The following is a 23,942-nucleotide window of genomic DNA, read 5'->3' on the forward strand; positions in this document are numbered from 1 at the left end:
ATTGAGGCAAACTGTTTAAAGAAAGACTTTAATTTATATAGCGCCTTTCACGACCACCGGATGGCTCTCACTCTCAGCGCTTTGCAGCTAATTAAGTACTTTTAGTGTATCGCTGTTGTAATGTGAAGGGATTAAATACCGGGGAAACCTGCTTAAAAATCAGGAAAGATAATAAAACACTTCAGAGTGTAAGAGATGAGCAATGAGAGTGATTCTAGGGAACAAAATTAAATTAAAGTAAGTTTTAGAAAGTTGGATTTTTTATTTTGTAAAAGAGGAGATCTAATTAAAGTTTCTAAGATTATAAAGGGATTTGACAAAAGTTGATCCAGGCAAGTGATTCATTATGATGCAGAGTTCAAATCCCAAGGAGAGAACACCGGAAAAATCAGGAAATTATTGGGCGACAATTGTGGTCGGAAGCTTCCTTTGTACGAATGCTTCTGACCCGAAAAAATCTTTTGATCGCGGAGGGACGTACGGACGCATCCGCTGGAGTCACGTGTGCCTGGACCATCAATCACTATGCAGTATTCTCAATGATAAAAATGGGAACTCCGTTTGTGCGAGTTCCCTTTACTATCAATGATAACCCCCAAAACACTGAAACACAGCACAATAAATAAAAAAACACCTCACATATTTAAAATTAATTGAAATTAAATGTAATTAAATGTTTTAGAAAAATATATTTTTTGGGGAATTATTTTTAATTGTGTTTTAATAGGGTTAAAAATAAACTTGGCATAATGGATAGGGTTTTTAATGTAAAAATGAATGATTTTAGTTTAATTTTTCTGTGTTTTAAAAGTGTTATGCTGGTAAAAGTAAGCTATGCACCTGCTTTTACCAGGCGTGAAAGTTTGAAGGGCATTCGCTGGACATGTTGGGCAAATAGCCCAGTTTCTGCCGCTCAGATGTCCTTCCTGCGGAGATGCATAGAATCTGTCTAAAGAAATCTTGACAGATTGGAAAAGTTGGTTTTCGCCGCATGTGTAGCACCCCCCGAGAACCAGCTTTTGCGAGGCTTCGCTGGGTCCGTGCGCACTTCGTACGCCCCCGGCGAGGCTGCAATTTTCGGCCCAATAAGTCGGTAAAAAGGGAATGTCGGGGAGCTGTTTCACCGAAAGAGTAACAGAGTTGTGGAATTACTTGGTGGGGAAGGATGTTAAAATGAACAACATAAATGGGTTTAAGGAACAACTAAATATTTTTCTGGAGTGAGAAAGGATTGAGGGATCTCGCTTTTAAAAAAAAAAAGGCGAGGCTTGTTCGGAGTAACGGCCTTTCCTGCTCCTGAAGTGGTCATGATTCTAACTGCTGCTCTTTCCCCCGCAGGTACGTCCAGCATAGACACCACCTGTACCATTTGGGGTCTGGAGACGGGACAGGTGCTCGGCCGAGTCAATCTGGTCTCTGGTCACGTGAAAACACAGCTCATTGCTCATGATAAGGAGGTAATGAGGTCTGGCTGTTCAGCATTCTTAGTTCAACGCAGGCCACAAGGGTCCCCTATAACTCACTTGGTGGAGGCAGCATGCAGCTGAGCTGTACAGAGCACAGGGCCTCTGTCTCTGCTAAGTTAGCTGATGGGACACTAATTGTCCTCTGTGTTTCAATTGGATTGCTAGCCTGTGTGAGCAGGCTGAGAGTGCAGTCTGTGTGCACATCGAACAAAGTGGAACACCAGTGGTGCTGCAGCATCCATTTAACTTTGCTGGCGGTAGCATTTTACCTCTGAAGGGAGCACTGTAATATACTGCTATACTGGGCATAGCTTCTCGTGGTCAGTCACTTACAACAGTCACTACTGATCCAATGCTATGTTATTGCAATCATTTACAGTGATCAGTGCAGTTCGGTTGGGATGACCACTTCAGTGGCTATTCCCTATTCTACAATTATACATCAATGGGTAATATTACAAATGAGCACTATTACTAATGTTCTTAACTGGTTAATTGTAAAAGATGTGGCGGATGATTCAGTAACTGCTTATGAACAATGTGACTGAGTATTTTAAACAGCTGAATGATGCTCCAGTCAGTGTCCGATTGGAGCATGTCGAGCAATGAATCGAACAATTGCTTTTTTTACATTGCATGAGACCTGTTGGCTAGTTCCCAGGGTGTGAGTCTTGTGCAGCAAGCTGAACGTAAAGTTGCCAGGGTTCGTTAATCCCAGTGGCTCTGAAGGTCCACTGAAACTGGGTCTCCTGAGCTGCTGGTCTTACCGAGCCCTGGCAGTTTTCTATTTGGCCTACGCCAGTGGCACAAGACCTTGTGCTTTCGGAATGGATCACAGGAGCACAGGTTTTGTACAATGTAAGTGTAACTAAACTGAAGCGCTAGCATTCTGAGCAGCTTTGTAGGAAAGTCACATCGGGGCAACCTGGGATCCTCAATGCATGTTAGGAATGAGAAATTATGATTTAGCAATCAGTTGCTTAGTGATCATTTGGGCTACTCGCCTAAATTATTCATAACCTGATTCCACAGTTGGTGTGTTGTAAGTGGAGGGAAAATGGTGATGAGAACAAATAGGAGCAGGAGTGGGCCATTTGTTCAATAAGATCATGGCTGATCTTCCACCTCAACACTTTCCTGCACTATCCCCATATCCCTTTGTTCCCTCAGTATCCAAAAATCTGTTGATCTTTGTCTTGAATATACTCGACGACTGAGCATCCACAGCCCTCTGGGGTAGGGAATTCCAAAGATTCACAAACCTTTGAGTGAAGAAATTTCTCCTCATCTCAGTCGTAAATGGCCGACCCCCTATTCTGAGATGGTAACCCCTGGTTCTGGATGCCCAGCCAGGGGAAACATCCTCCCAGCATCTACCCTGTCAAACCCCTTAAGAATTTTATATGTTTCAATGAGATCACCTCTCACTCTAAACTCTAGGGAATATAGGTCTAGTCTATTCAGTCTCCTCATAGGACAATCCCTCATCCCAGGACTCAGTCTACTGAGTCTTCATTGCACTCTCTCTAAGGTAAGTATATCATTCCTTGGGTAAGGAGACCAAAATTGTACACAGTGCTCCAAGTGTGGTCTCACTAAGGCATTATATAATTGCAGTAATACTTCTTTACTCTTGTAATCAAATGCGTTTGTAATAAAGGCTAATGTACATGCCATTTGCTTGCTGTACCTACATGTTAACTTTGTTATTTGTGTACAAGGACACCCAGGTCCCTCTGGATACCAACATTTCCCAGTCTCTCTCTCTCTCTCTCTCTCTCTCTCTTTCTCTCTCTCTCTCTCTCTCTCTCTCTCAAAAAAAAAATCTAGCTTTTCTATTTTTCCTACCAAAGTGGATAACTTCACACTTCTTCATATTATATTCTATCTGCTATATTCTGGCCTACTCACTTAACCTGTCTCTTTCCCTTTGTAGACTTTTCATATCCTCCTCACAGCTTACTTTCCCACCTAACTTTGCAGTATCAGCAAAATTGGATGCATTACACTCAACCCCTCATCTAAGTCATTGATGTAGATTATAAGTATCTGAGGCCCCAGCACTGATCAATGCAGTACCCTACTAGGTACAGCCTGGCAAGCTGAATATGATCCATTTATTCCTACTCTTTGTTTTCTGAGTATAATGTGGGAAAATGTGAGAGAAAATAGAAACGCAAATTATGATTTAAATGGAGAAAAATTGCCAAGTGCTGCAGTACAGGGGGACCTGGGGGCCCTTGTGCATGAAACGCAAAAAGTTAGTAGGTACAGCAAGTAATCAGGAAGGCAAATGGAATGTTGGCCTTTATTGCAAGGGGGATAGAGTATAAAAGCAGTGAAGTCCTGCTACAACTGTACAGGGTATTGGTGAGGCCACACCTGGAGTACTGCGTACAGTTTTGGTTTCCGTATTTAAGGAAGGATATACTTGCATTGGAGGCTCACGAGGTTGATTCTGGAGATGAGGGAGTTGACTTATGAAGATAGGTTGGGCCTATACTCATTGGAGTTCAGAAGAATGAGAGGTGATATCGAAACATAAGATAATGAGGGGGCTCGACAAGGTGGATGCAGAGAGGATATTTCCACTCATAAGGGAAACTAAAACTAGGGGACATAGTCTCAGAAAAAGGGACCACCCATTTACAACTGAGATGAGGAGGAATTTCTTCTCTGAGGGTTGTAAATCTGTGGAATTCTCTGCCCCAGAGAGCTGTGGAGGCTGGGTCATTGAATATATTTAAGGCGGAGATAGACAGATTTTTAAGCAATGAGGGAATAAAGGGTTATGGGGAGCGGGCGGGGAAATGGAGCCGAGTCCATGATCAGTTCGGCCATGATCTTTTTGAATGGTGCAGCAGGCTTGAGGGGCCTACTCCTGTTCCTATTTCTTATGTCAGTTAACCAAACCTCTCTCCATGCTAATTTATTAGCAATCCCATGAACGGCAATTTTGTGTAATAACCTCTTGTGTGGCACTTTGCGAATGCTTTTTGAAAATCCAAAAACACTACATCCACTGGTTCTCCCTTATCTACCCTGTTGTAATTTTCCCATTACCTAACCTCGGTGGTGGGCAAATTATTGGAAATAATTCTGAGGGACAGTGTAAATCGCCATTCAGAAAGGCCAAGGATTAATCAAGGACAGTAAGCATGGATTTGTTAAGAGAATTTCATGTCTGACTAACTTAATTGATTTTTTGAGGAGGTGACAAGGTGGGTCGGCGGGGGGGGGGGGGGGGGGGTCGATGACGGTAGCACGTTTACTGAAGTCTACATGGATTTTAGCAAGGTCCCACATGGCAGACTAGCCAGCAAAGTAAAATTTGCCTATGGGATCCAAGGGAAAGTGGCAGGTTGGATCCAAAATTGGCTCAGTGGCAAGAAGTAAAGGGTAATGGTCAACAGGTGTTTTTGTGGCTGGAAGGCTGTTTCCAATGGGGTTCCGCAGTGCGCAGTACAAGGACCTTGCTTTTTATGGTATACAGCAGTGATTTAGACTTCAATGTAGTGGGCATGATTAAGCAGATAATGCAGAAATTGGCTGTGTGGTTGATAGTCAAGAAGAAAGCTGTAGACTGCAAGAAAATATCAATGGACTGGTCAGGTGGGCAGAACAGTGGCAAATGGAATTCAGTCTGGAGAAGTGTGAGGTAATGCATTTGGGGAGGGTTAACAAGGCAAGGTAATACACATTAGGATCATCAGTAGGATACTGAGAAGTGTAGACGAACAGAGGGACTTTGGAGTCCATGTCCTTTATTACCCAAGGCACAGAATACAAGTGCTCAGAATGTTAGTGTTTTAGTTTAGCTACACTTAAATTGTCGTCTCTCTGTCTCTTGGGTGTCTCCTTGATTCCTCCTGAAATCTTCTCCCCTTTTTGATATCTTACACACTTTGTGGCTGTCAAGACCATCTTACTATCATTCAAAACCTATGGAGTCTCACTGAACCAAACACTGGCTTACACCCAATTAGCCAAACTCCATGCCATTCCCACAACTCCTTTGCTTGCTGAGGTTCTGGTTTTACAAACCCCTTATCACACATTTTGACCATTAAAACCTCATATCTGATTAGTTCATCACAGGCGGTCCCTCGAACGAGGATGACTTGCTTCCACGAGAGTTCACAAATATTTCAATGAAGGACCCGATGTTCCAGTCCTGAACTCCAGTTGAGGGGGTGGAAGATGCCTGTGCGTGGATTGTTTTAACGTGTGGTAACCGTTGCACAAGGGCTTGACAGAGCTAGGCCTTTATCCAGTGGCAAGAATTAACCAGGACGACTGGAGACCTGCTCTGCTGCACGGACCTAGTGCGCACACATATCGCAGTGTGGGCTGGCCCGTGCTGCCCCTGGGCCCTCAGCTCTTCTGGGCCCCGTACCCTCATTCGCCGCACCTCCGCCACGATGTTCCAGGGCCCGGCGCTCCAGTTCAGTTTATAGCCCCGACCTGCAGTGGTGGCAACACAAAAGAACATGTTTCCATACTGTAGATATACTGCGCCCCTGATGTATCTGTGAAAAGCCTATGCTTTAACTCATTGACAGACATAACATTCCAGCACGGTTGCAACTATAACTGACCGTGGTTCCCACAGCTAGCTCCACTCTATGCCTCTATTGACTGATATCCAACTTTTGTTAATTCACCCTGCAGCTTGCCTATTAAACCCAGACCCGAGAGGTGAAAGGCACGGCTTTATTTTTGCACTGCTGGAAGGTTACAGTTTTAATTCTCAGTTAAGGTGGGGGTAGGAGAGAGTGGGGCATAATTTCTAACGTAGGATAACCCATTACAAAACCAACACTGTGAAAGGGAGTTGTGTGACCAGGTGGGAAGGATTGAAAGCACTGACCTGAAAGGGTCCCGTCACGGTTCATCATTGCCACAAACATGTTTTGCTGAGAAGCCTCACCGTGCCTGGGGATTTCTGTTCAAATGTAAGTTTAAGACACGCAAGTATTACTGAGCAAATAACAATACTAGGGGGTGGGGGTTGGGCTAATGGCATGCAGGCCTTTATCTCGAGGACTAGAATACAACGGGGTAGAAGTCATGCCCTGGTTAGACCATACCTGGAGTACTGAGTGCAAATCTGGGCACCATACCTGAGGAAGGGTATGTTGGTCTTGGAGGGAGTGCAGCCTAGGTTTAACAGAATGATTCCCGGACTCCAAGGGTTAAATTTAGAGGAGAGATTACATGAGCTTGGGTTGTATTCCCTGGAATTTAGACGGTTGAGGGGTGATTTGATCGAAGTTTTCAAGATATTAAGGGGAACCGATGGGGTAGATAGAGAACAACTATTTCTGCTGGTTGATGAGTCTAGGACTAGGGAGCATAGTCTTAAAATTAGAGCTAAAATTAAACATTTTAGGAGTGAAGTTAGGAAATGGTTATGCACAAATGGTGATAGAAGTTCGGAGCTCTCTTCTGCAAACAGCAATTGATGCTAGATCAATTGTTAATTTTAAATCTGAGTGATTTTTGTTAACCAAAGGTATTAAGGTACATGGGGCAAAGGCATATGGAGTTAGTTCTCAGCTATGATGTCATTGAATGGTACAACAGGCTTGAGGGGTGAGTGGCTTCTGTTCCTCTGCTTGCCACTACCTTGCATAAGGTAGAGACCACCTGTAGCAGCCTTAATGCAGCTGGCCGAGACCAGCTAACTCCAGAGTTGACTTTCCTGACCTACATGTTCATTTTGCTTTTTTAACAAAATCTATTTTCCTAACTCAAAAAAAATCATCTTTGTCTCTTCCTCTCCTGAAAGTGCTGGTGGTAAGGTTATCACATTGTTTGACGTGATTGTTCTCTGCCATCTGCAGGTGTACGATATTGCATTCAGCAGGGCAGGAGGTGGCAGAGACATGTTTGCCTCCGTGGGTGCGGATGGCTCTGTGCGCATGTTTGACCTTCGACACCTGGAGCACAGCACCATCATCTACGAAGACCCCCAGCACCATCCGCTGCTCCGTCTGTGCTGGAATAAGCAAGATCCCAATTACCTGGCTACCATGGCAATGGATGGCATGGAGGTGAGCATAAATAGTGCAGTAATACATGTAATGTGTCCTCAAAGGTCCAGCAGGTCATTGCACTACTGTGTAGATCTGAGCTCGACAGACCGGGGCAGTGCCAGATGCCAGTCAGTGCCTCGGTAACCCTGGGGTAAGGGGAAGAAATCAGCCAGGGTGGCTATCCAGTGAATCCAGCTGGAAATTGCCTGAAGACCAGATTGAGCTTATCTGTACGTCACTAATAGTTGAATAGCCGACATGAAAGCTTACACATGAAGATGAGGCACTTGGGTGAGCTGGCAGAAGGTAGCCTGCAATCATTGAACCCCCGTACCCCAGCATGAGCATGGTGCCCTGTAACGTATATTACAAGTGTAGTAAGTACACGGGGTGAGGTCCTGTATGTCAGGGAAGCTGGTACTTTGGAATAGTGGCGATGCAGGCTGGGAGGTTGTGCAATATTCAAGTACAGACCGTGCAGTCCTTTGCATAAAACCCATTCCTTTTTTATTATCTCACCAACAAAATGGCCTTGTTGCTACTTTCGCCCCTCAATGCCAGAGTAACCGGCATTGTGATAGAATGGGCAGTATTGCTGTACATCCATTATTTTAGGTCTTTGCCACTGGTCACTGACCCGATCAAACCCAATCTGATAGGTGCCTGTTGATTCCAACCTTTTTATCCAGCTGCACCCCGTTCATAGTGTGAAAGTGGTGCCACGGTCTGACCCAATTCCTGTTGTGCTGAATCAGCCGTGCATTTGGGAGATTCGGGCATGCTCGGTTGCCCAGACACGATTGATGCGACTGCACTAACTGCACACGCGGCATTCTGTGCACGGGCATCTGATGCAACACTGCTTTGCGACTTTCCCACTCTATTGGCAACGTCTATCCAGCTCAGTGGTGGCCACATTGGATGAGCTTAGTCCACCCCCCATGAGAATAGCATAGTGGACCCCATGGCAAGTGACATCAACAACAACAGCTTCTGGCACTTTTCATACAGAGTCAGGGAACAAAATCAGGCATGCATTTGTGCTCTGAAGGTATGAGTGCCACCTCATTCTTGTATATTAACATGGTGAGTACTTGAGCAAACAAATCTCGGCTGACACTCCAGAGCAGTGCTGAGGGAGTACTGCACTGTCGGAGGTGCCGTCTTTCGATTGAGACGTTAAACCGAGGCCCTGACTGCTCTCTCAGATGGAGGTAAAAGATCCCATGGTACTATTTCGAAGAAGAGCAGGGGAGTTATCCCTGGTGTCCTGGCCAATATTTATCCCTCAATCAATATGACAAAAACAGATCATCTGGTCATTATTACGTTGCTGTTTGTGGGAGCTTGCTGTGCGCAAGTTCGCTGCCACGTTTCCCACATTGCAGCAGTGACTACAATCTAAAAATACTTTATTGGCTGTAAAGCGCTTTGAGACGTCTGGTAGTCGTGAAAGGTGCTATAGAAATACAAGTCTTTTAAGTAAATGGGGAATGGGGGTGGCTGATTGATCGTGTTGCATTCGGTTACTTTTGAAGCCCTGTGGGACATCAACCCTGTCTGGTAATCCCTGCTTCACTGTTGCCTTGCTGTTGCTAATCACACTCTTTCTCTAGTCTCTGCTAAGCTAAAACCATCTGCCTATCCTTTGCAGGTGGTGATTCTCGATGTTCGTGTGCCCTGCACTCCCGTGGCCCGGCTAAACAATCACAGAGCATGCGTGAATGGCATTGCCTGGGCTCCACACTCATCCTGTCACATCTGTACTGCAGGTAAGGACCCATGTGTTTTGCTAGTTTGCTCCAGTCCAATGTGAGGCTTGTCACCCTGAGGTCCCGTGGTCTATTTCCCAGAGACACAGATCAGATGGTATGGTGCTGCAGGAATTACCCAGTCACCCCAGTGGAGTAAATATATGTTTTGTGCTGTGAGCCCATGTCAACTAGAACTGAGGTTGAAATCCTCAAATTCATTTTGTAGTTTGTTAGAATTTTTACAGCGCACTGTTTTCCCAGTTAGTTATCCACTTCCCTTTAAAGATCCATCACAGATTCTATTTCCACCACTGTTTGTGGGGTATTCCATGTCCTGACAACCCTTGCTTATCCTACCTTTGTGTTTTTGCTGATGAACTAAAATATATGTCCTCTAATGGCTCACCTTCGACATGGAAAGAGGTTATACTAACTTAACTCATCAAAATCCCTCATTATTTTGAAGATGTCAATTAGATCTCCTTTTAACCTTCCTTGGTCCAGTGTTACAATTTTTCTAGTCTAGTCAATAAAAAGAAAATCTTTCCAATGGCTGAAGGGTTGATAACTAGAGGGCACAGATTTAAGGTGATTGGCAAAGGAACCAGAGGCAACACGAGGAAAAACATTTTTACGCAACGAGTGGTTAGGATTTGGAATGCGCTGCCTGATCGGGCGGTGGGTACAGAGTCAGTAGCAGCCGTCAAAAGGGAATTGGATAAATAATTGAAGGAGAAACAATTCCAGGGATATGGGGAAAGAACGGGGCAATGGGACTAACTGGATTGCTCTTCGAAAGGGGCGGCACAGGCTCGATGGGCCGAATGGTCTCCTGAGCTGTACTATTCTATGATTCATAAAACCAAAATATCTCATTGCTGGAAACATCCTAATTAATCCTCTTGTACCCTCTCTGTGACCTTAACATCTGTCGTAAAGTAGTGCCCAAAACTGGACCCTGGCCTATCCAATGATCTGTGCATACTCTATACCCCTATTTACCAAACCTAGGATTCTGCGTCTTTTTTTTTACAATTTCATCAACGAATGTATCTGAGCCCCTAAATCGCTCCACTCTTCTAATGCTTTTTAAAGTTTTATCATCTTCGAAAGAGCCAGTGCAGACTCGATGAACTGAATGACGACCTCCTGTGCTGTACTGCACTATGATTTCTGTATTTCCTGTCTTTAGTCTTCCTCCCAGAATATATCCCCCCTCATTTCTCAGCATTAAATTTCTCCCAACATTTATCTGCCCAAATCTACTAACCTGTTTGTCTTCCTGTAGTCCCTTAATCCTCTTCCCAATTAACTACACTCTCTATTTCAGTATCATTTACAAATGTTGCTGTTACACTCCCATACTGGAGTCCAGATCACTTCTCGAAGAGCAATGGTCCCAACACTGACCCGAGGGATATTGTTCACAGTAGTCCAGTCTGCAACGCATCCATCATCTGCTACTGTTTTCTGTCCTTTAACCAGCTTCTTATACATCCTGCCAAACTTACTTTAATACCATGTGTCTTCATTATACAGCTGAGCCTCTCTCCTACATTTGTCATATCCTCTTTCTACATTCTTATTTAAATTTGAGTTTCTCTACTCATCTCAGGACCCCAGGGTTTTGCTGCACCCCCTTAACTTGTGGGAAGATGTCTCGTCATAACCCTAATCATCTACAGTTTGACGTGTTCCCATAGTTCAACTGGATTGAACTAGAATGTAAAGTTGGAAAGGATGAACAGGCTGGGGGTCTCTTTTTTTTCTCTCGAAAAAAGGCGGCTGAGGGGTGACCTAATATGGGTCTTTAAAATTATGAAAGGTTTTGATAGAGTGGATACAGAGAGAGTGTTTTCACTTGTGGGGAAGAGGATAACTAGAGGCCATCAATATAAGAAATCCAATAGTGAATTCAGAAGAAACTTCTTTACCCAGAGAGTGATGAGAATGTGGAACTCGCTACCAAAGGGATTGGTTGAAGTGAATAGTATCGATGGATTTAAAGGGAGGCTAGACAAGCATATGTGGGAGAAGGGAATAGAGGGTTATGATGAGGAAAGATGGGAGGAGGCTCGAGTGAAGCATAAACACCGGCATGAACTGGTTGGACCGAATGGTCTGTTTCTATGCCGTGTATCCGATGTAACTGGGTTAGTTCCATTTTTATCTTGTCAAAATTGGCTGTTAACCCCATTAACTACTTTTATCTTTAACTGTTCCCTCTCCTCGTCAGTTTGAATACGAAACCTAATTATCTTGTGGTCACTATAGCTTATGGCTTGTACTCTTTGGCTTAAACCAACTGTGTTTTTTGTTTAAAGCGGATGACCACCAGGCACTTATTTGGGACATCCAGCAGATGCCGCGTGCCATCGAAGACCCCATCTTGGCCTATACAGCGGAAGGGGAAATCAACAATGTCCAGTGGGCCTCGACCCAGCCCGACTGGATAGCCATTTGCTATAATAACTGTCTGGAGATCTTGCGGGTGTAGTCCTGTTGGCCGACAGTAGTCGAGGGAGGGAGATGGGGGCTGTTGTGTGTGCGCGTGGCGTGAATGAGTTAAAGTTAAGGATGTTTGTGCAGATTCTCAGTGTTGTGTTATTGTATACAGAGTGCAATTGGCCCTTTCTGGGTCCAAATTAAACTTTTGTTTGGACTCCTGATCCATCCCCACCTTAAAACAAAAACATGCTTAAACCAGTGAGGAAAGGATGAAGCTTTTATTGGGTCAGCTAACCTCTGGTAATGTCCATCTTGTACCACAGCAGCAATCTTTTTTAAAATGTTACCGTAAATAATACCTGACCATATTTTTATGATCGGACTAACACAGCCTGGGATGACTAGTTTCAGAGCAGTCCTGTTGTTAGCTGATCCGCTGCTGTCAGGTGGTTTGCAGGTGACTACGTTCCCCTGAAACTGTTAGCTATCCTCCATGAGAGGCGTGTAACAATTCTTTTTCTTTTGACTGAAAGGTGAGGATATATCTTTTCAGAAATGAATGCTGGGGACTACTTTGGCAACTTGCAGCCTAAAATTGGGTCACCGTGAAGTTTACCATCTGGAGTGAAGGATCTCTCGAGTGTCTGGACAGTGAGGAAAATGCTGAGTGACGTAGTAAGCAATGATCAGTGCCTTTGCGAACGTGCTGGGGTGGGCCCTAGTGTGTACTCCTGACTCCTCCCCAGCATCAGCGGCACCATCCCCATTCATCTGCCTCAATGAGCAGTGTGAATAAACGCGGGCAGCCTTAACACCAGAGCGCCTCTGAGAGCAGGGGCTTAGCTCGAGAAACTGAATGACAACCCTGCAGAACACGATTATTCTTCAATGGTTTTGTGGTTCTCCCAGTCAGGCCCCCCGATGCCCCGCTCTGCCTCTTGTAATGTAAACAAGCTGTTGCTCCAGCCCCTGGCAGCAGGCAGCACCACATTGTGTAGCACTAGGGTGGCAGAGTGGGCACAGTGTAATGGCTGCCGCCTGCACTGCTCACCATTTTACTTTGGCTGCAGATGGGAGAATGTTCTCAGCCTGGCCCACCCCAATCGGGAACTGTGCTTTCCATATCACTGGCCTTCCCCTAACTCCCCACCAGCAGGATGGTAAAGCCATGAATGGACCGTGGAGAAACTGTCCACGTGAGAATCTCTGCATTTTACCTTGCCTGTTGCGGGTGCATGAGTGAGTCCAGTTCCTTTGTACCGATGGCGTGTCCTCAGGTGAGACGGTCAATTAAACATCGGCAAAAGCCATTCCTTCGGGAAGTGGTACCTTGTGAGGCAACTGGAACCCATTTATGCTCTGTCACTGCATTCACTCTGCAAATCTCTTTATAAATTCCCCCACCCCCCTCCCCGTCCCATCTGTCTTTCCCCCACCTAATTGAGTGGCGTTTGACCAGCACTCTGAATAAAGTTGATTAGGGGAATGGGCAGAAAAGACGCATTGTGACGAGGTACAATTGAATAGCAATAATAACAAGTCCTGCATGGCTGCAACTTGGCTCAACTGGCTGTGCTGGGCTGTGACCGTGTACTTTAATTGTCCAGTCCCCATGCTCTGTAATCCAGGCTTGTTTTTCCCTCTCCAAGATGGTATTGTGTGTGTGTGTGTGTGAATGTGTGTATGTACACCAGAGATCTTTTTTAAACTGCTTTAGATTATAAAGCATAAGGTAAGACTAGTGGAGTACCCGACATTCCCAGCGGTGACCCCCACCTCCTTGTATATTTAACAGTGCACTAATCCAGGGGAAGTAATAGGCCAATATAGGATTTTTAGTGGGAGGGGGCATTGCGTGCTCAGTGTGACGACACTGATATTTAATGGATGAGGGTTTCTGCTGAAGCAACCTGGTGTGTTTAGTTTCCAATTCTTTGTCATTGACCCTTTCTGCAGCCAACAGCAGTGCCCTCCCCCTCCTAACTGACTGAACCCCCTCCCTCACCCCTGATATTGTTGGAGTGCTTCCACCATCTGGTAGTTTTCTCATTTTTATAACTAATAGCCAGACTCCAGCCCTGTACCAGTGCCTCGTTGCTAGTTACTGCCTCCAGTTGTGTTTGGAGCCAGAGACCATGTTGGTAAATTGCGAGGTGAGAGAGGGTTGGGTGTGAAGCACCGGGTATTTTACTTGGGCTAAATGTAAAATCTATACTAAACTTTAGGCACCCGATCCGCAGCCTACCCTGGACTCTGTGCTGTACATCAATTTCTAACAAACTGCGCTGAGCAAAGCCAACGACTGCCGCATTATCATTCCAGGCCTGTTTCCATTTTCAGTGCCTGAATCCTGACTGCAGTAGTATAGTGGCTATCTTTATACTGATGCAGATTGCCCAGTGAATCCTGTGCAGGGAAGGGGACTGAGTCCTGATTAAACACAGGGACAGGTTTCCTGTTCAATGGGTGGATCATTCTCTCACATTGTTAATAAGTGACCAAACCAAATGGATCTGCTGCCACCTAATGGTGAAAGGGCCACAGTGCAAATCCATTCCTGCTGGAAGAACACTGGTTAACTTACCATGGGACTGAATAATACCATTCCCGTGCTAAGGTGGTGGGGATAACGCCACCCCCAGCATGTGCTTAAAATATCCCCAGGCAATTTGGGCCTGTATTTGTTGGGTATATTTGCTCCCATTCCTTTGAGCTGATGGTATGTACCCACTGTGTCCAGTTTTGACCCGGGCACTACATGTTCTGAGGGAGGGTGACTGCTAACCGAGGAGTGAAACCCCGGGGGGGAGGGAGAAATAATGTGCGCGTGAGTGGGTCTGTCTCATTCATGTAAACTTTTGAATTGCCCGATTTTGACCAAAGGTGCCCATAGTGCCCACCCTGGGTGATGCGCTGCCCCACTCCGTGAGGCCTTTATCCTCTGCCCTAGCCGGTGCAAGTGCTCAGATTATCATTTCCCTAGTGTCGAGTTTTCCCACTGGAAAGATAGTGTCGCACCTTTACCTGGCTGATATAAAATAGGATTTTTACCTCCGTTCTACAGCTTACGACAGATCGCTGAATTATAACTTCTGCTTGTGCTCGCGAGTGACAAAAAGCTGACTGCTTTGCAAATGCAAATGTGTTTTTTAAAATTGAAAAAAAATCAAAATTCCTCCAGTGACCCAAGTGGGTAACGTCACCCCTGAAAGAGAGTAGAGGGTGCTGGGCTCTGTGCTGAGTTCGCTGACCTCTATTGGATACCGCGGGTGACTCGAGCTCCCCTGGGCTGGGGGAGAGGGATCGGTCTGGGTGAAGCACTGATCACAACTGAACAATGGCCCCGATTGGAGGATCTGACCACCGTGGTTGACCAGGCTTGCAGCTTAAATATTGGCACTTGGGCGGGAGGGGTCTTGCACCCACGGAACCATAACCCATACCTGTGAAAGTTGTGTATGTGTCTCTAGATTGGACTGTATACCTCCACTATTCTGTTTATATCTATCTTACCCGATGACCTGACACTGCCATGCCGATGCCCCTTGGCACCCCACAGACCCATTCGGCACATGTGCCCTGAACCAGTGACTACATTTCATTGTGACTCTAGCAATGAAGGAGTTCACACCCTGTTTAGCACTATGCACGAGTTTAGGCACAGCCCACAACTTCACTACAATCAATGTCAGCACTGGGACATCAGTACAGTGCAATGGTGGCAATCTCAAATGTTCATTAATATATTGACTTGAACTGTGAAAAACACTCAGGGGTGTAAGTGTAGATTCCGGCCTTGTAAACGTCATACATGTGTGGAGATGTATGACACTGGGTGAAGTACTGATTTACAGCTCTGTCATTGGCGGTGGAGGATTGGAGGTGATTGAAATTATCGCCCAGCATTAAATTGTGCTGGTTTGTATATTTTAGTATATTGGTACCAATATTTTCAATAAGCTGGTGACAATACTGATATTCTGGGATTGTGGCAGCTGTGATGTAGCCGGGGATTACTGGTCTAACTTGTAACATTGTGGGGCGACAGTTCTTTCTGCCAAATATAATGCTGGGTCTCCCTGCTGGCTCATTGGGTACTGCGCTGGATAAGACCAGGACACTGCTAGGCTCGGTTGCTGTAAGCTGACCCTCAGCTCGTGTTCGCAGTGGCGTGTGGAGTTTGTGTTAAGTTTACACACTGAGCTGAAGAAATCCTGCAAGGAAAGCTGGCCATTCAAATAGTGTCCTACAGAATCAGCTCGCTGAGGAACTCTCTAACTATTTTTGTTTAAGTCCTGCGTGTGCAAATTAAGTATGCTCCAATCTGAATGGCTTGGCTCATTTTAAGCCTTCAGTAATTCTCCAAGGAGCATAGCAGAAGGGTCGTTATTGTAACCCTGAACAGCATGTTTAAACAGCAGCATCGCGGAGCCCCTGTATAGTATGTTATAACTGACCCATTGCTGTTGGACATGTTGGTTTGAATGGCAGGGTGTGTTTAGTGTAAGCTATTTCTGACATTGCTGGGTGACCACTCTCCACCTGGATACATGTGTTGGTACAGCGCTGTGACCAGGAGCCAAGGCACTGGGTCCCGCTCACTCCCACAGCTTCCGCCCTGTTCCTGTGTGTTAAACAGTTCATTTGTGCAGCGTAGCTAGCGTGTGTCTCGGGCCCTTTGTGTTCCTGATTCTGTATCTGTCAGGCGCAACACGGTAAGACTCCATCGGAGTGGTGCTGTAAATGTAGTTTATTCACTCGGATTCAGTCCAGGCCAGCTGCCGGTCTCTGTACAACCGAGGCTGTACCTCCAGGCCTGGGCTGTATGTGCAGTGTGGGGATTAGCCGCTCTCTAACCCCAGAGTGCAGGCCTGTCAAGTGGTGCTGGCAACAATTTGAGGAGTGCCAGACAAGGATTGTGTTGGATTAAGTGTGACTTCTCTCGGCTGCTCTTATATATCCATAGTGCAGTGAAAGTGCTGCTTTGGACAAGTGTGTGTCCTCGGGCGCACAGCAGACATTGTCTCATTCGACCGCAGCCAACGCCTGGAGAGAAGGTATGTAATGTGGCTAAATGGGAGGTATAAATGTAGTCGGTTATATTTTCACTTGGAGCGTCTGATTGTTGGTTGTGCTGGCTCTAGTTCCTCCCCTCTGCTGTCTCCCTGGCACTGAGTGCAGCTGGGAATTGGTGGGCGGCCTTGGCCACAGAAGGCACAGCTCGGGCTGCTCTCAGGCACAGCCATTGGGGGCTGCTCAATTGGTGATCATCCAGCCAAAGCCCCCGCCAGCTCCGATGGCGCTGCAGCCCAGGCTGGGCCCTGGCCCCTGACCTCCATTAGTTACTGCACTGAAGTCCACCGGGGCCTGTCTGTCTCGGCCCTACAGCAGCGGGGGCTTCCTGTACCCACCGGATTGAGTGGAGCGGGAGCATGTGGGTCTGATTTAACCCTCTGTTGCCCGCGTCTGTCACCAGCCGTGGCCGATTTGACCAGTTGTTTATTTTGATAGCTTTCCACGGGCTGACACACTGTTTAGATATTTGAATAAACTAGGGGGAATGTCATTCATTTAATCTTTTCAGATGTCTAAATGTTTCACTTTGAATTCACTGCATTTTCTGTTGGAAGAAATGCCGAGCCCTGCAGGGCACCTGTTGTACTGAGCCACAGAGTGCAGCCATTCGCCCATCCCAGGGTGGAGACACATCAGACGGGGTCCTGCTCATGTTCATCATCCTGTGACCTCTGTCAGGAACCGTGTGTGAGAATGTCTGGCAAGGACGGCATCGGGCTCCGCTGCCGCCTGCACAGTCGAATAGCTTGCTGGTGCTCACCATCTCTGGGTAAAGAGTGGCCACTTGGGCCAGGTACTGGAGACAGGGAGTGTTGGGGTGAGGGAGGGGGTAATCCCAAGGCTTGAAGCGATCAGCAGACCCCTCCATCAGCCAGCAGATGGAGCTGGGTCCAGGCAGTGGCTGCCTGAGATGGCTGTGTAAAGTAACTGTGCTCACTCCAGACACTCTCAGTCAAAGCCCATCATTGAACACACTGGTTTCTGTCTGACTGGCCCCACCTTTATTTTGATGTGTGATGGTTAGTGTATTTGGGCAGTCTGGTCAAGCTGATGTATCAGTGACTGATGCCCATATCTCCTGTGCTTTAGTAACCTGCTTCTGAGTTCTGCGTTTGAAAGGCGATGGTTTAGCCATCGTCCACTGATCTTCTGTTCTCTGTGCCATTTGTTGCTTGTATAGCACAGCCTGAGGTTTTTTTGCATTGACAGTATTTCTAGGTGTGTGTTCCAATGAGGTGTATAACATGTTAGTGCATGCTGCTTGTGAGGGTGCTTCAGTTATTCGAGGCAGCCACCATTTATTGTTTTTCCCTGTCCAAATCCAGGGGTATTGGGGGGGGGGGGGGAGGGAGGGAGAATATTTTCAAAAGGGGTTGTGCACCATGTCGTTTCCTCTACACAAACACGCGGTGAGCCATTTGTGCAATCGCAGCAGTTTATTGGTGAACCTGGGCAGGCGAGAGCCAGGCGTCCCACAGTCCAGTTAGCAGCCCTCCCATAACCAGGCAGCCCACACTGCAGGTTAAAGCCTTTCCTCATGACACCGAGTATCACATCCCAACCCGCACGGTGCCTCTTTAAAAGAGACTGCTCTAATCCACACATTCCCTGGTTCATCCTTCGGAAGATTTGGTGTAACGGAGTGACCCCCTCCATTTTAAACCCGTTGCTTGGCAGCTGGTTGAGTGTAGCTGTCACGTGTTTTCCAGTAGTTAGTTCAGATGCTGTACATCAGACTGAGGCAGGGATCTTTGTGTGTTTTTTAATTCCTCACGTTTTGAACTGTTTTTAAACAATGCGCCCTTGGAATTGTGTGAGCTGGGCGTGTTGGCACGGAGCAGTTCCCTCTGCTATTGACCATTGTTGAGGCGTTCTGTCCGACTGCCGCCTGCCCCCCCCCCCCCGAGGTGTAATTTCAAGGCCACTGCGTTTACTGTTGGAAGGGGCATCCATCCTACATTGAAGAAACAATGTGTCTTTAATTTAAAGTCTTCAAATTTCCGAATGCCCATTTACCCTGTAAATGGCACTTTTAGTATTTATATTGTGCGATTTTTGTCCAGTTTCTGTTCATTAATGATTGCATAGCTGAGTGCTTTCTTAGAACTGTAGAATGTTTTTGTTTACAATGGAATATATAAGATGTTAACTTTTTCTTAATAAAATTACTGAAGCGTGTCAGTGTTGTCGCATTCTTCCGCCCGCTCTTATTTGCCTTGTGTGTTGTATTTGTTCCATTTGTGACTGCTGTCAGTATTGGAAAATGACACACATTCTCCTGGTGCATTACCACTCAAGGTTATTTTATAAACTTTGTGCCATCATCCTGATGAATCTGCACTGGATGCTCTAGTTGCCGTTATTGTCCGTCCTAGAATGGGACACCCAATATTGCACACAGTCCTCTAAACACAGCCGGTACAGCTAGCTGCCCTTGTCCAGGGCCCCAAACACTCCTTCCAGGTGAACCGGTGATTTACTACTTTCAATTTAGTGAACTATTTGCTGCTCACCATTGGGAAGACCAAACGGAGATTGGCTGACCGCTTTTCAGAACGCCTCCGTTCAGTCGCTGACCCTGAGCGTCTGTCGCTTTAATTCTCCACTCCCACTCTGAGCTCTCTGTCCTCTGCTTTCTGCACTGTTTTAATGAAGCTCAACGCAAGCTTGAGGAACAGCACCTCATCTTTCATTTCGCTACTTTACATAGAGCCTTCTGGACTCAAACATTGAGTCAAACAATTTCAGACTATAACCTCTGCCCCTATTTTTTCTCTTTCCCATGACAACTGTTGATTTTGCCATTCCCATGTATACCCTCTCTAGACTCATCTTTTGTTTCTTAACTTGTCCCATTACCATCTCCTTTTGCCTTGCACCATCACCCCTTTTGTCTCTTAATCTTTTCCGCCTTCTGCCCAATCACAGACCTTCCCTTTTGTTCTTCCCTCCCCTCCCCCCTTTCCCTGCCCCTACACTTGCTTAAAAACCCGTTACATCTCAACTTTTTTGCAGTTCTGACGAAGGGCCATCGACCTGAAACGTTAACTTTTTCTCCACAGATGCTGCATGACTTGCTGAGTATTTCCAGCATTTTCTGCTTTTATTAAGAATTATCCCTTTTTACCTCTTTATTCTAGTGCAGGAAGTTGGAGCTGAAAAACACTTTCCATTTCGGGAGCATTGAGTATGCCAGCTTGCGGACAGCATGAATTCATAGAATCATACAGCACGGAAAAAGGCCATTTGGCCCGTCGAACCCGTGCCGGCTCTCTGTTAGAGCACCGCAGCTAGTCCCACTCCCTTGCCCTTTCCCCATAACCCTGCAGAAAAAATTATTTCAGGTGCTTATCCAATTCCCTGTCGAAAGCAGTGATTGAATCTGCCTCCACCACCCTTTCAGGCAGTGCGTTCCAGATCCTAACCACTCGCCTTTGGTTCTTCTGCCAATCACCTTAACTCTGTCCTCTGGTTCTCAAGCCTTCCTCCAATGGAACAGTTTTTCTCTACTCTGTCTAGACCCCTCATGATTTTGAACACTATCTAATCTCTCAACCTTCTCTGCTCTAGGGAGAACAACCCCAGCTTCTCCAGTCTATCCACGTAACTGAAATCCTTCATTCCTGGAATCATTCTCATAAACCTTTTCTGCACCCTCTCTAAGGCCTTCTCATCCTTCCTAAAGTGCGGTGCCCAGAATTGGACACAATACTCCAGTTGAGGCCGAAACTTTTATTCATGTTTGTTATAACTTCCTTCCTTTTGTACTCTATGCCTCTCTTTATGAAGCCCAGAATCCTGTGTATTGTTTTTACCACTTTCTCAACCTGCCCTGCCCCCTTCAATGATCTGTGCACATATACCCCCAGGTCTCTCTGTTTATGCACCCCCTTTAGAATTGTATCCTTTAGTTTATATTTCCTCTCATTCCAAGAAAATGTATCACTGCATTTCTGTTATATATTTTATCTGCCATGTGTCTGCCCATTCCACCAGCCTGTCTATGTCCTCTTGAAGACTATCACTATCCTCCTCACTGTTCACTATACTTCCAAGTTTTGTGTCATCTGCTAATTGTGAAATTGTGCCTTGTACACCCAAGTCTAAGTCATTAATGTATATCAAGGAAAGCAGTGGTCTGAGTACTGACCCCTGGGGAACACCACTGTATACCTTCCTCCAGTCCGACAAACAACCGTTCACCACTACTTTCTGTTTCCTGTCACTGAGCCAATTCTGTATCCATGCTGCCACTGTCCCTTTTATTCCATGGGCTTCAACTTTGCTGGCAAGCCTATTATGTCACACTTTGTCGAAAGCCTTTTGGAAATCCATGTACACCACATCAATCGCATTGCCCTCATCAATCCTCTCTCTTACCTCATCAAAAAACTCGATCAAGTCGATTAAACACGATTTGCCTTTAACAAATCCGTGCTGGCTTTCCTTAATTAATCCACACTTGTCCAAATGACTATTAATTTTGTCCCTGATTATTTCTAAAAGCTTCCTCACTACTGAGGTTAAACTGACTGGCCTGTAGTTGCTGGGTTTAACTTTACAGCCTTTTTTGAACAAGGATGTAACATTTGCAATTCTCCAGTCCTCAGGCACCCCCCTGTATCTAAGGAGGATTGGAAGATTATGGCCAGTACCTCCGTGATTTCTTCCTTCACTTCCCTCCGAGAACAAGGATGTATCCCATCCGGTCCTGGTGATTTATCTATGTTAAGTACAGACAGCCTTTCTAGTACCTTGTCTATCAATTTTTATCCCATCTGGTATCTCCTCTACCTCTTCATTACTATGTCTATGGCAGCATCTTCCTTGATGAAGATAGATGCAAAGTACTTATTTAGTACCTCAGTCATGCCCTCTGCCTCCATGTGTAGCTCTCCTTTTTGGGCCCTAATCAGCCCCACCCCTCCTCTTATTACCCGTTTACTATTTATAGGCCTATAGAGGACTTTTGGATGACCTTTTATGTTGGCTACCATTCTATTCTTACCCTCTCTTTGCTCCTCTTATTTTCTTTTTCCACATCAGGGAGGCTGAGAGTTTCCTGAATCATATGTTCCAGGAGGTAGCCACTCCACAGGTAGAGAGAGTTCAGGATAGTAAACGGGGGGCCATCTGGCAGAGACGTGCAGGAGTCTTCGGTGTCTGTGTCACTCTCAAACCGGTACTCGGCATTGGAGACTACTGGGAGTGACGACACTTTGAAGGAGTGCAGTCCAGACCATGGCCTCAATGGGCAAGGGACTGCACAGGGGGGGAACAGCAAAGTGTAAAAATGCAGTTCTAGGAGATTCCATAGTTGGGGGGGGGACAGACAGACATTTCTGTAACCGTTATTGTGAGACCCGCATGGTGCGTTGCCTCCCTGGTGTCAGGGTAAAGGACATCACTGAGAGCATGCAGAATATTCTACAGGGGGAAGGGAGTGAGACAAGTTGTGGTACAGGTTGGTACCAACGACATAGGACAAGTATGGAGGTCCTACAGTTAGACTTTCAGGAGCGAGGGAGGAAGTTTAAAAAGTAGGACCTCAAAGGTAGTAATCTCTGGATTACTCCCAGTGCCCCATGCCAGCGAGAGTAGAAATAAGATGCTTGAGGCATGGTGCAGGAAGAGGGCTTCAGATTCTCGGGGCATTGGGACCAGTTGTGGGGCAGAAAGCACCTATTCACAAGGGACGGGTTGCACCTCAGCAGGACTGGGACCAATGTCCTCGCGGTGAGGTTCACGAGTGTAGTCAGGGAGGGTTTAATAAATTGTCAGGGGAGGTGGGCACCAGCATTTAGAAGCAGAAAAGGGTGCATAAAGGAGAGAGTGTTGGATAGTACTAGAGAAAGAAGTAGTACCATATTAGATGGAAGCAGACTAATAAGGACTACATGGAATACAAAGCCAGGGTTAGAATGCGTGTATGTAAACACACAGTGTGGTGAATAAGGTTGGTGAGCAACAAGCACAAATAGCTTATTTTCTGTAACCGTCATCGTGAGCCCTGCATGATACGTTGCCTCCCTGGTTAAAGGACATCACGGAGAGCAGGCAGAAGTCATGGTACACGTCGGTATGTGATGTAGTGACAATAACGGAAATGTGGCTTAAAAATGGTGAGGACTGGATGCTTAATATTCATGGCTACAAAGTGTTCAGAAAAGATAGGGAAGGAAAAAAGGGAGGTGGGGTGAACTACTGATTAGGGAAGACATTGAAGTGTTGGAAAGAGAGGATGTCCTTGAGGGAGCAAGGACAGAATCCATTTGGTTAGAGTTGAGAAATAAAAAGGGCATGATCATGCTATTGGGGGTATTCTATAGGCCATCAAAAAGTGAGTGAGAGAGATAGAGAAGGAAGTCTGCAGGGAAATCACCAAGATGTGCAAGAATTATAGAGTGGTGATAGTGGGGGACTTAACATTATCCCAATTGATATTTGGATAATAAAAGAGTAAAGGGAAAGTAGGGGGAGGAATTTCTGAAATGTGTTCAGGAGAATTTCCTTGACCAGTATGTTTTCGGCCCAACTAGAAAGGAGGCATTGTTGGATCTGGTGCTGGATAATGAGCTGGGCCAAGTGTCTGTGGAAGAACACTGGGGTAAAAGTGATCATCGTATCACAAGGTTTAGTTTAGTAATGGAGAAGAGCAAGGAACAATCTAAAGTGGAACTTCTAAATTGGAAGAGGGCTAACTTCAATGGGATGAGAGGGGATCTAGCCAGAGTAAAATGGTACCAAAGATTGACAGGAAAAAGGGAACAATGGGTGATCTTTAAGGAAGAGATGTTTCAGGTACAGGCTGTGTACATTCCAACCAGAGGGAAAGGTAAGGGAACCAAAACCAGGGTTCCTTGGATGACGAGGGAGATGGAGAATATGATGTATGTCACGTGAATTCTTCAAGTGGGAACCAGGCCAAATACAATAAGTTGAGAGAGGAAATGAAGAGGAAAATAAGCTAGGCAAATGGAGAATGAGAATAGAATGGCAGTTAACAGAAAAGGGAAACCAAAAATATTCTACTGGCATGTAATTAGTAAGTGGGCAGTAAAAGGTGGGGTGGGGCCTATTGGAGACAAAGGTGGTGATATTTGCTTGGAAGTGCAGGAAAAGGCAAGAATACTTGAGTACTTTGTATCTGTGTTTACTAA

At 45.8% G+C, this 23,942-nt stretch overlaps 1 protein-coding gene across 1 annotated transcript in view; it reads left to right on the forward strand.

The window, feature by feature from the left end:
• Window positions 1-18,960, forward strand: part of dcaf7 (ddb1 and cul4 associated factor 7) — a 47,570-nt gene extending 28,610 nt beyond the window's left edge. Inside the window, exons 3-6 of the mRNA XM_070864774.1 lie at window positions 1,339-1,457; window positions 7,313-7,522; window positions 9,159-9,276; window positions 11,583-18,960. Of these exons, the coding sequence (XP_070720875.1) occupies window positions 1,339-1,457; window positions 7,313-7,522; window positions 9,159-9,276; window positions 11,583-11,755 (620 nt within the window). The 3' untranslated portion in view covers window positions 11,756-18,960. The remainder of the gene's footprint in view (window positions 1-1,338; window positions 1,458-7,312; window positions 7,523-9,158; window positions 9,277-11,582) is intronic.
• The last annotated feature ends 4,982 nt before the right edge of the window (window positions 18,961-23,942 follow it).

Source organism: Pristiophorus japonicus, chromosome 21, assembly GCF_044704955.1.
Source record: "Pristiophorus japonicus isolate sPriJap1 chromosome 21, sPriJap1.hap1, whole genome shotgun sequence".
In the NCBI taxonomy this organism is placed as follows: Eukaryota; Metazoa; Chordata; class Chondrichthyes; family Pristiophoridae; genus Pristiophorus; species Pristiophorus japonicus.